Source organism: Oncorhynchus mykiss, chromosome 4, assembly GCF_057628025.1.
Source record: "Oncorhynchus mykiss isolate SJ-2025 chromosome 4, ASM5762802v1, whole genome shotgun sequence".
NCBI lineage: Eukaryota > Metazoa > Chordata > Actinopteri > Salmoniformes > Salmonidae > Oncorhynchus > Oncorhynchus mykiss.
Window position 1 is genome coordinate 76,660,033 of NC_143025.1, and position 12,625 is coordinate 76,672,657.

The following is a 12,625-nucleotide window of genomic DNA, read 5'->3' on the forward strand; positions in this document are numbered from 1 at the left end:
CTCTTTGCACACACTCTCTACACACTCTCTCTACACACACACAATCTCTACACACTCTCTCTACACACACTCTCTTTGCACACACTCGATACACACACTCTCTCTACAAACACACTTTCTACACACTCTCTCCACACACACTCCTGCTACACACACTCTCTCTACACACACACACACACTCTCTCTACACACACTCGATACACACACTCTCTCCACACACACTCTCTATACACACTCTAAACACACACTCTCTACACACACACACACACACACTCTCTACACATACTCTCTCTACACACACTCTCTCTACACACTCTCTCTACACACACACACTCTCTACACACTCTCTCTACACACACTCTCTACACACACTCTCTTTGCACACACTCGATACACACACTCCCTCTACACACACTCTCTCTACACACACACACATTCTCTACACACACTCTCTATAAACACACTCTCTACACACACTCTCTCTACACACACACACACTTTCTACACACTCTCTCTACACACACACACTCTCTTTGCACACACTCTCTACACACTCTCTCTACACACACACAATCTCTACACACTCTCTCTACACACACACACACACTCTCTCTACACACACTCGATACACACACTCTCTCCACACACACTCTCTATACACACTCTAAACACACACTCTCTACACACACACACACACACACTCTCTACACATACTCTCTCTACACACACTCTCTCTACACACTCTCTCTACACACACACTCTCTACACACTCTCTCTACACACACTCTCTACACACACTCTCTTTGCACACACTCGATACACACACTCCCTCTACACACACTCTCTCTACACACACACACATTCTCTACACACTCTCTCTATAAACACACTCTATACACACTCTCACTATAAACACACTCTCTACACACAATCTCTACACACACTCTCTCTACAAACTCTCTCTACACACACACACACTCTACACACTCTCTCTACACACACACTCTCTTGGCACACACTCTCTACAAACACACTTTCTACATACTCTCTCCACACACACTCTCTACACACACTCTCTATAAACACACTCTACACACTCTCTCTACACACACACACTCTCTTTGCACACACTCGATACACACACTCTCTACACATACTCTCTCTACACACACTCTCTCTACACACTCTCTCTACACACACACACTCTCTACATACTCTCTCCACACACACTCTCTACACACACTCTCTATAAACACACTCTCTACACACTCTCTCTACACACACACACTCTCTTTGCACACACTCGATACACACACTCTCTACACATACTCTCTCTACACACACTCTCTCTACACACTCTCTCTACACACACACACTCTCTACACACTCTCTCTACACACTCTCTCTACACACACTCTCTACACACACTCTCTTTGCACACACTCGATACACACACTCCCTCTACACACACTCTCTCTACACACACACACATTCTCTACACACACTCTCGACACACACTCTCTATAAACACACTCTCTACACACACTCTCTCTACACACTCTCTCTACACACACACACACTTTCTACACACTCTCTCTACACACACACACTCTCTTTGCACACACTCTCTACACACTCTCTCTACACACACACAATCTCTACACACTCTCTCTACACACACTCTCTTTGCACACACTCGATACACACACTCTCTCTACAAACACACTTTCTACACACTCTCTCCACACACACTCCTGCTACACACACTCTCTCTACACACACACACACACTCTCTCTACACACACTCGATACACACACTCTCTCCACACACACTCTCTATACACACTCTAAACACACACTCTCTACACACACACACACACACACTCTCTACACATACTCTCTCTACACACACTCTCTCTACACACTCTCTCTACACACACACACTCTCTACACACTCTCTCTACACACACTCTCTACACACACTCTCTTTGCACACACTCGATACACACACTCCCTCTACACACACTCTCTCTACACACACACACATTCTCTACACACACTCTCTATAAACACACTCTCTACACACACTCTCTCTACACACACACACACTTTCTACACACTCTCTCTACACACACACACTCTCTTTGCACACACTCTCTACACACTCTCTCTACACACACACAATCTCTACACACTCTCTCTACACACACTCTCTTTGCACACACTCGATACACACACTCTCTCTACAAACACACTTTCTACACACTCTCTCCACACACACTCCTGCTACACACACTCTCTCTACACACACACACTCTCTCTACACACACTCTCTCCACACACACTCTCTATACACACACTCTCTACACACACTCAATACACACACTCTCTACACACACTCGATACACACTCTCTCTACACACTCTCTCTGCACACACACTCTCTACACACACTCTCTCTACCCACACTCGATACACACACTCTCTACACACACACACTACCTACACACACTCTACACATACACTCTCTCTACACACACTCGATACACATATTCTCTCTCCACACTCTCTCTACACACACACTCTCTCTACACACACACTCTCTCAACAAACACACTCTCTACACACACTATAAACACACTCTCTGCACACACACTCTCACTTTACACACTCTCACACCACACACAATCTATATACACGCTCTTCCTACACTGACACACTTTCTACACACTCTCTATACTGACACACTCTTTCTATACATACACACTCTCTACACAATCTCTATACACACTCTCCCTACACACACTCTCTCTACACACTCAATACACACGCTTTTGTACACACTCTCTCTACACACACTATAAACACTCTCTCTACACAAACTCTCTACCTACACACACTCTCTACCTACACTCTACACACACACTCTCTCTATACACTCTCTCTACACACACTCTCTCCACACACACTCTCTCCACACACACTCTCTATACACACTCTAAACACACACTCTCTACACACACACACACACACACTCTCTACACATACTCTCTCTACACACACTCTCTCTACACACTCTCTCTACACACACACACTCTCTACACACACTCTCTTTGCACACACTCGATACACACACTCCCTCTACACACACTCTCTCTACACACACACACATTCTCTACACACACTCTCTATAAACACACTCTCTACACACACACACACTTTCTACACACTCTCTCTACACACACACACTCTCTTTGCACACACTCTCTACACACTCTCTCTACACACACACAATCTCTACACACTCTCTCTACACACACTCTCTTTGCACACACTCGATACACACACTCTCTCTACAAACACACTTTCTACACACTCTCTCCACACACACTCCTGCTACACACACTCTCTCTACACACACACACTCTCTCTACACACACTCTCTCCACACACACTCTCTATACACACACTCTCTACACACACACACACACACACACACTCTCTACACACACTCAATACACACACTCTCTACACACACTCGATACACACTCTCTCTACACACTCTCTCTGCACACACACTCTCTACACACACTCTCTCTACCCACACTCGATACACACACTCTCTACACACACACACACTACCTACACACACTCTACACATACACTCTCTCTACACACACTCGATACACATATTCTCTCTCCACACTCTCTCTACACACACACTCTCTCTACACACACACTCTCTCAACAAACACACTCTCTACACACACTATAAACACACTCTCTGCACACACACTCTCACTTTACACACTCTCACACCACACACAATCTATATACACGCTCTTCCTACACTGACACACTTTCTACACACTCTCTATACTGACACACTCTTTCTATACATACACACTCTCTACACAATCTCTATACACACTCTCCCTACACACACTCTCTCTACACACTCAATACACACGCTTTTGTACACACTCTCTCTACACACACTATAAACACTCTCTCTACACAAACTCTCTACCTACACACACTCTCTACCTACACTCTACACACACACTCTCTCTATACACTCTCTCTACACACACTCTCTCCACACACACTCTCTCCACACACTCTTCTCTACACACACTATAAACACACTCTATACACACACTCTCTCCACACACTCTCTCTACACACACTATAAACACACTCTATACACACTCTCTCTACACACACTATAAACACTCTCTCTACACACACACTCTATACTCTCTCTACACACACTCTCTCTATACACACACTATCTACAAACACACTCTCTCTACACACTCGCACATGACACGCTGGAAAATATTCTGCCTCTCTCTCTCGCTCTCTTTTGGGGATTGTAGGCTTTTGGGGATTGTAGGCTTTTGGGGATTGTAGGCTTTTGGGGATTGTAGGCTTTTGGGGATTGTAGGCTTTTGGGGATTGTAGACTTTTGGCGATTGTAGACTTTTGGGGATTGTAGGCTTTTGGGGATTGTAGGCTTTTGGGGATTGTAGACTTTTGGGGATTGTAGGCTTTTGGGGATTGTAGACTTTTGGGGATTGTAGGCTTTTGGGGATTGTAGGCTTTTGGGGATTGTAGACTTTTGGGGATTGTAGGCTTTTTGGGATTGTAGGCTTTTGGGGATTGTAGGCTTTTGGGGATTGTAGATTTTTGGGGATTGTACACTTTTGTAGACTTTTGGGGATTGTAGGCTTTTGGGGATTGTAGGCTTTTGGGGATTGTAGGCTTTTGGGGATTGTAGACTTTTGGGGATTGTAGACTTTTGGGGATTGTAGACTTTTGGGGATTGTATACTTTTGGGGATTGTAGGTTTTTGGGGATTGTAGGCTTTTGGGGATTGTAGACTTTTGGGGATTGTAGGCTTTTGGGGATTGTAGGCTTTTGGGGATTGTATGCTTTTGGGGATTGTAGGCTTTTGGGGATTGTAGGCTTTTGGGGATTGTAGGCTTTTGGGGATTGTAGACTTTTGGGGATTGTAGGCTTTTGGGGATTGTAGACTTTTGGGGATTGTAGACTTTTGGGGATTGTAGGCTTTTGGGGATTGTAGACTTTTGGGAATTGTAGACTTTTGGGGATTGTAGGCTTTTGGGGATTGTAGATTTTTGGGGATTGTAGACTTTTGTAGACTTTTGGGGATTGTAGGCTTTTGGGGATTGTAGGCTTTGGGGGATTGTAGGCTTTTGGGATTGTAGGCTTTTGGGGATTGTAGACTTTTGGGGATTGTAGACTTTTGGGGATTGTAGACTTTTGGGGATTGTAGGCTTTTGGGGATTGTAGACTTTTGGGGATTGTAGACTTTTGTAGACTTTTGGGGATTGTAGACTTTTGGGGATTGTAGGCTTTTGGGGATTGTAGGCTTTTGGGGATTGTAGGCTTTTGGGGATTGTAGACTTTTGGGGATTGTAGGCTTTTGGGGATTGCAGGCTTTTGGAGATTGTAGACTTTTGGGGATTGTAGGCTTTTGGGGATTGTAGGCTTTTGGGGATTGTAGGCTTTTGGCGATTGTAGGCTTTTCTGCTTTTACTAAGTGCTCTATGTATTACAGTTTTTCTAAGATACTTTTAATGAAACTGGGGTCCATGATCTCCATCAGAACCTAATGAGCACAACAGCATTATTTTTTGCAAAACTGTAAGTAATTTCTCACAGCTTTCACACACAATGCAAATGCTAAGCACATTTTTGCAAAACAGTCATGACAAACACAATGTTCAACATTTGGACACATCTAATATAAATTACTCCCATTAATGTGAACCTCTTCTGCATGTGTGCAAACTGTCTTTGCGCACCTGTTCAATCACCAATCAGTCCTTATTCATGCATAAAAGAGGTAACCTCTGAGTTGCTGTTTGCAAGAATGGACCAAGTAAGAGTTTGAGGGCAAGGACAAAGGTGAGATAGCGGGGCCCATAGAGGAATGTAGTTCAGCTCTCAGTTCAAATGGAAAAAGGTCAAATATGCCTTTTGTTTCTGGATATTCATGCTCTTGAGTGACATTCTTTCTGCATTGGTCAGCTTTGGTCAAATCACTTTAGGAAGAAAGAATACAGCCCATGCTGTGATAATATGTTGACTCACCTTTTATGGTGCGTACTATAATTATAGTATCAACACATGGTCCAGACATACACCACATGACCAGAAGTATGTGGACACCTGCTAGTAGAACATCTCATTCTAAAATCACCTGCTAGTAGAACATCTCATTCTAAAATCACCTGCTAGTAGAACATCTCATTCATTAATATGGAGTTGGTCTCCCCTTTGCTGCTATAACAGCCTCCACTCTTCTGGGAAGGCTTTCCACTAGATGTTGGAACATTGCTGCTATAACAGCCTCCACTCTTCTGGGAAGACTTCCAACTAGATGTTGGAACGTTGCTGCTATAACAGCCTCCACTCTTCTGGGAAGGCTTTCCACTAGATGTTTGAACATTGCCGCTATAACAGCCTCCACTCTTCTGGGAAGGCTTTCCACTAGATGTTGGAACATTGCTGCTATAACAGCCTCATCTCTTCTGGGAAGGCTTTCCACTAGATGTTGGAACATTGCTGCTATAACAGCCTAATCTCTTCTGGGAAGGCTTTCCACTAGATGTAGGAACATTGCTGTGGGGAATTTCTTCCATTCAGCCACAAGAGAATTAGTGAGGTTGGTCTCTGATGTTTAGTGATTAGGCCTGGCTCACAGTCAGCGTTCCAATTCATCCCAAAAAGTGTTCGATGGGGTTGAGGTCAGGGCTCTGTGCAGTTCTTCCACACCGATCTCGACAAACCATTTCTGTATGGACATCGCTTTGTGCATGGGGGCATTGTCATGCTGAAACAGGAAAGGGCCTTCCCCAAACTGTTGCAACAAAGTTGGAAGCACAGAATTGTCTAGAATTTCATTATATGCTGTAGTGTTAACATTTCCCTTCACTGGAACTAAGGGGCCTAACCCGAACTGTGAAAAACCGTCCCAGACCATTATTCCTCCTCCACCAAACTTTACAGTTTATGCATTGGCGAAGGTAGCATTCTCCTGGCATCCACCAAAACCAGATTTGTTCATCTGACTGTCAGATGGTCTGTGAGCTTGTGTGGCCTACCACTTCCGTTGTTGCTCCTAGACGTTTCTACTTCACAATAACTGCTTACAGTTGACCGGGGCAGCTCTACCAGGGCGGACATTTTATGGACTGACTTGTTGGAAAGGTGATATCCTATTATGTTGCCATGTTGAAAGTCACTGTTTGTCTTTGGAGGCTGAATGACTGTGTACTAGATTTGATACACCTGTGGCTGAAATAGCCAACTCCACTAATTTGAACGGGTGTCCACATGCTTTTGTATATATAGTGTATAAAAGACTGTTAACCAGGTTAGGGTATATTGATAGCTGTAGTTAGTATTTATTGGGCCTTTGTGTAACGATTGATATAAATACCTTTTCATTAGATAACTAGTTGCATGTTTTGATGAAGGTTGTTGATTTTATGTAATTTATTTATTTGGAGAAGCAGTGGCCAAGAAAAGAACAAAGCCACAACAAACAATCACTGAGCATGAACTGTCTGAGAGAGAGAGAGAGAGAGAGAGAGAGAGAGAGAGAGAGAGAGAGAGCATGAGAGAGAGAGAGAGAGAGCGAGAGAGAGAGAGAGAGAGAGAGAGCATGAGAGAGAGAGAGAGCATGAGAGAGAAAGAGAGAGAGGTGTAAAGATGGGAATTGGAAATAAGAAAGTGAGACAGAGAGAAGAATTTAAAGAGTGATGGAAAGATATGAAAAGATATGTAGAGATGGAGAGAGGAGATAGGGGGAAAAGGGCAAGGGAGAAGAGAGGGTTATTATAACGTGGCAGGCTGGCAGCTAAGTCAGCTCAACAGAGATTAGCCAGATGCTCTTCTCCAAAACTCAAGCCTTTTGTATTTACTTCACTCAGACCTTTTCTTTCCTCTGGTGGGAAGCAGGTCCTCTCACAGCAAGTGTGAGTGTGGCTCCAAATCGATTTCACAAACCCTGCTCTGTAGGAGTGTCTAAAACATCTGTGCTGTCTGTGGATCATTGCAGTCTCTGTCTGCCTCTTAAAGGTGCTATCTCCATTTTACACTTCACTGGGCTAATATGATGATGAGAACCCAGTGAAGCAGTAAACTGTAACCTGCATCTGTCCCCCCCCCAACCTGCCCAGGGGGAACTTCCTGTCTGAAAGTTCAAAATGCTGGATAATCTTTCAGTCTGCTAAATGATTTTGCTTAAAATTTGTCTCACATATTGTTAGCATATTTTCCACTTATCTGTCAAATTGAATAGCCCTTCTAATGACTAGAGTGATTGTTAGGAGGTGTGCTCAAGGGAAGTTAGGTCTCTTCAGATGGATACGCCTCTGTCCATCCTGATGTTCATCATTCCAGTTAGTCAGCAGTACAACCATATAGATCCTTCAAAAATATTAGTATTAGTATTCTAATTCCTAATACTATGGGTGTGTTCGTGAAATTCACTCTGGAGTGCCAGAATGCCCTCAGAGTGCTCTCTGGGTGTTCATCAATTCAGAGCTCAGATTGTCCGTTCATAAATTCAGAGCATTTCGCACCCCTTGCGTTCAGAGCCACACTGGACGCTCTGGCCGAGGAGGAGTGTTGATCCAAGCGTTCTGGCCTCAACGGCAGTCAAGCACCTGAGCTAACTAGCTAACGTTGGCTAGCTTGCTAGCTACTTCCAGACACAAATGAGAGAACACCTCACTCTGATCATTTTACTCACCCTAGCAGAGCTGGTTAGGCTGTTTTCCTGTTATCTAGTGACTGTAAATGTGCTGCTGGTAACAATTTAATAAAGTTTTTTTGGCCAACGTTTACTGACACCGATCATATTCAAAGGGTGTTGATTGTTCTTAAAATCATCAGTTATTCTTCAATCTGTCACACTCCGACGAGAGTGCTCTGAAATCGGAGTAGATATCCACAGTGAATTTAAGAACTGTGTGTTGACCTATTCTCCTATCCCCTCGTAACAAAAGAACCTGAGCAACACCTGTTCTGCTTTAAACTCAGCGGCAGTGAGAGGGGTGTTTGGGAGCTTAAGCTCTAACGCATAGAAGCTGGGTTTCACAGCGCGCAACAAGACCAGTGGACGCGATAATAAGTGGATGCTAGTGACACCTAGATGCAGCAGGGGCAAAATTGACAGAAACTTTGTGAGAAAGTCAACCACCTCCTCCTCCCCCCTCTCTCTGTGGTATTGTCAGAGTTGAAAGCCGGGCCATCATGGAGCTGCTACCGGTGCCAAGTTGGATCCCCGCTTTGGCACGGTAGCATCCCTTTAGAGATCAAAACCTTTTTTTCTTCATATTTTCGGTTGGTTGTGATTGATTTGAATCATGATCGAATATTTGTCATCTTATTTTTATTATAGAGCAAAGCTACTTTTGTGTGTGCCTATGAGGTAAGAACATATTCCATGACTGCTGCGCTCACAAGACAACATCACATTTTCCTTCCAGACCAGAAACGATGAAAGACAGTTTCAAGGTCCAAATTCATCATTATTGTTCACTTTCGACTGGTATGTTTTTCCCCATCTGCAAGCTGTTACGCATTTTTGTTTTCAGATTAAGTGCCCAAAATAACGTATTTTCCCTAATCTTTTGCATAATTTGTTTATGAAACACAAACCAGAAGATTTGTTAAGATTATTATCTCTCTCTCTCTCTCTCTCTCTCTCTCTCTCTCTCTCTCTCTCTCACACACACACACACACACACACACACACACACACCAGAACCATAGCGTGTGTTTTCATCAAAGTAATCCAAAAGAAAGAACATCACAATTGAATTCACTTTCCCCTGCAATGCAATGTGGTCATTATAATTTATGTACCATGTGGTAGCAGCTTAATATGAAGCTATTGGTGTCTTGACGTAGTCTATGATATAAAACAAATCAACAAAAATAATTGGGAACTGGATATACTATAATGAGGGGGTAATCAAATAACCAATTGATTATTGATTGGGCTATAGTCCAACTCCACCAATCCCAGCCATAAAATCTATCAATAAAGTACCACTTCACTAAGTGAGAAACATTTGAAACCATGCATGCATCTGTTCTGACCAAAAAAATAAAATGGGTGATGTTACCTTGAATCGATGCACAGAAGGTAACGAAAAGCAGTAAGAGAGTCCGTGTTGCGGTGGATGCCATAGTGAGGATAGTGCGCTAGTCCTATGGTGCAGCGCAACAGAGGGAGAGAGGAGGGAGAGAAAAGTAGTATATGGAGAGAGAAGGCTGCCATGGCCTGGGAGAGGGGGACAAACAGACTGTTGGCGTTCTGTTCCCGTGTAGCATGTCTCCCTCTTCTGGGGAAAAGCGGGACTGGCCGAGAGTTGCACCGGGATGGAGGGATGGGATCCACAGTCAATTGCGCACGCAGATTCGAAGATGAATCACAGCAGGTGGGACCATAGAGAATGATATGGTTAGAGTGTTGGACTAGCAAGATCGAATCCCCGAGCTGACAAGGTAAAAAGCTGTTGTTCTACCCATGAACAAGGCAGTTAACCCACTGTTCCTAGGCTGTCATTGAAAATAAGATTTTTTTCTTAACTGACTTCCTAGTAAAAAAAAGGCAGTTTTAGCATAGGCAGCGCCATTGAGGGGTTCCACAATGCTTCTGCCATTTAAAAGTATGTTGTCACAGATGCTATAATGGCACAGATGTATAAAGATGAGTCCTCTATCTGTCTTTATGGATAGGACGTATCCCGTATTTGCATGATTCCAAGGGTGGAGTCTTTGGGGAAGTTAGGGCTTAATTATTTTTCTAAACTGTATCCTACAATTTGTCAGAAAAAGAAAAACGTCACACTCTTAAAAGTATGTTGTGTTTTGTTATATCCAAATACTCACAGTCAACCTGGGTTTTTTTTGGAGAGAAAAAAAGATGTGCATGTGACAGGGTTGACTGTGAGAATTTGGATATAACAAAACACAACATACTTTTAAGAGTGAGGCGTTTTTCCCTTTCTGACAAATTTTAGGATACAGTGGTGGGAAAAGTATCCAATTGTCATACTTGTAAAAGTAAAGATACCTTAATAGAAAATTGCTCAAGTAAAAGTGAAAGTCACTCAGTAAAATCCTAATTGAGTAAAAGTCTCAAATAATTTGGTTTTAAATATACGTAAGTGTCAAAAGTAAACATAATTGCTCAAATATAGTTTGGGTGTCAGGGAACATGTATGGAATAAAAAGTACAAAACTTTTAATTAAAAGTGAAAGTTGTTAAAAATATAAATTGTAAAGTAAAGTACAGATACCCCCAAAAAACGACTTAAGTACTACTCTCAATTATTTTTCTTAAGTACTTTACACCACTACAGGGTGGGAACCAGGAGACCCTTCTTACTGGGGAATATGTAGAATGTATAAATTGGTCATGGCTAGAAACTTTTGTATAATTAAGGTCAGATTGGACTTTGCATAGCAGGTTAGGAATACAAACAAATGATACTTTTGAATTAATTTGACAAAAGCTGGATCCCTTCTAGCCATGAGCATATAAATTGCACACCCTTAAAACTGTTGAGATCAGAGCCTTGTCCTGAAGGTTTGTGCCGTCCCTCAGAAAACCACAGCCTTAAAGATAGATTCCTCTATTGCTGCATCCATTTTTTGACCGATAAATTAATGTTATGCTATATAGCCATTGATTCTTGAAGAATATTACTTATAAATGCCTCATGAGATTAGTTCAGCTGTCACACTCCATTAGAGACCAAAATATAAGCTTGTTTTACTCCAATGTTTGTAAATCATGTAAATGTAAACACTGTATAGCCTCAAAACATGGTTCAAACTCAAATTTGTATCTAATAGATGGTCAGTCCTTGTATCCTTAGCTCTGTCTACGAATTTGAGAGTGGGACAATTTTACTTGTCCCCTCCCTCAGCTTTTTAAAAAATCTAAACAGAGGTGTGATGAGGCTTTGTTAATGTTTCAATTAAGGATTCTAGCTTTAAGTTTAACAAGGACCTACGCTTTGGTAAAAGGAAATCACCTGAGGGGTATACTATAAAGCAGGATCAATGAGTTAGCCTGCTGTAATGCTTCAATGTTCAGAAATAACTTAATGTTCAGGAATATATGCTTAGAATGGGTATGTATTGAATAACTTGTTTCAACAAATAACCAATATTCAAGTCTAGGTTCATTAGTGCACCAGTAACTCTTTTTATTTCTGAGTGTTTATCAAAGTTAGCTGGTTTACTCATTGATCCTGCTTTGTAGTATACCACTCTGGTGTTTTTACAAAGGTTCACTGTGTCCTCTGAGGGCAGAGATGAGAATGCTTTGCCCTCCGAAACAGTGCAAACGTAATAAATAAAGCTCTTCAAAAAAGTCTAGGCTGGCCTATCTGTTAACATCTGCCGTTTGACTTGTGGGCCCGGAATGGCTGTGCTCAGGTTCTCTCTTCTCAGTTGATTTTGTTTTATTGTTCCCTTGGAGAAGGACAAGCATTCCTCCCTGTGACTGTGATACGCACATACAAAACTGTGTTTATCAAACAGTCATTGAAGACATAGAAAATAAA

The 12,625-nt window shown here is 42.4% G+C and overlaps 1 protein-coding gene across 1 annotated transcript in view; it reads right to left on the bottom strand.

The window, feature by feature from the left end:
- Positions 1-10,408, bottom strand: part of LOC110521062 (fibronectin type III domain-containing protein 1) — a 114,419-nt gene extending 104,011 nt beyond the window's left edge. Inside the window, exon 1 of the mRNA XM_090233055.1 lies at positions 10,172-10,408. Within this exon, the coding sequence (XP_090089181.1) occupies positions 10,172-10,235 (64 nt within the window). The 5' untranslated portion in view covers positions 10,236-10,408. The remainder of the gene's footprint in view (positions 1-10,171) is intronic.
- Positions 10,409-12,625: the final 2,217 nt, after the last annotated feature.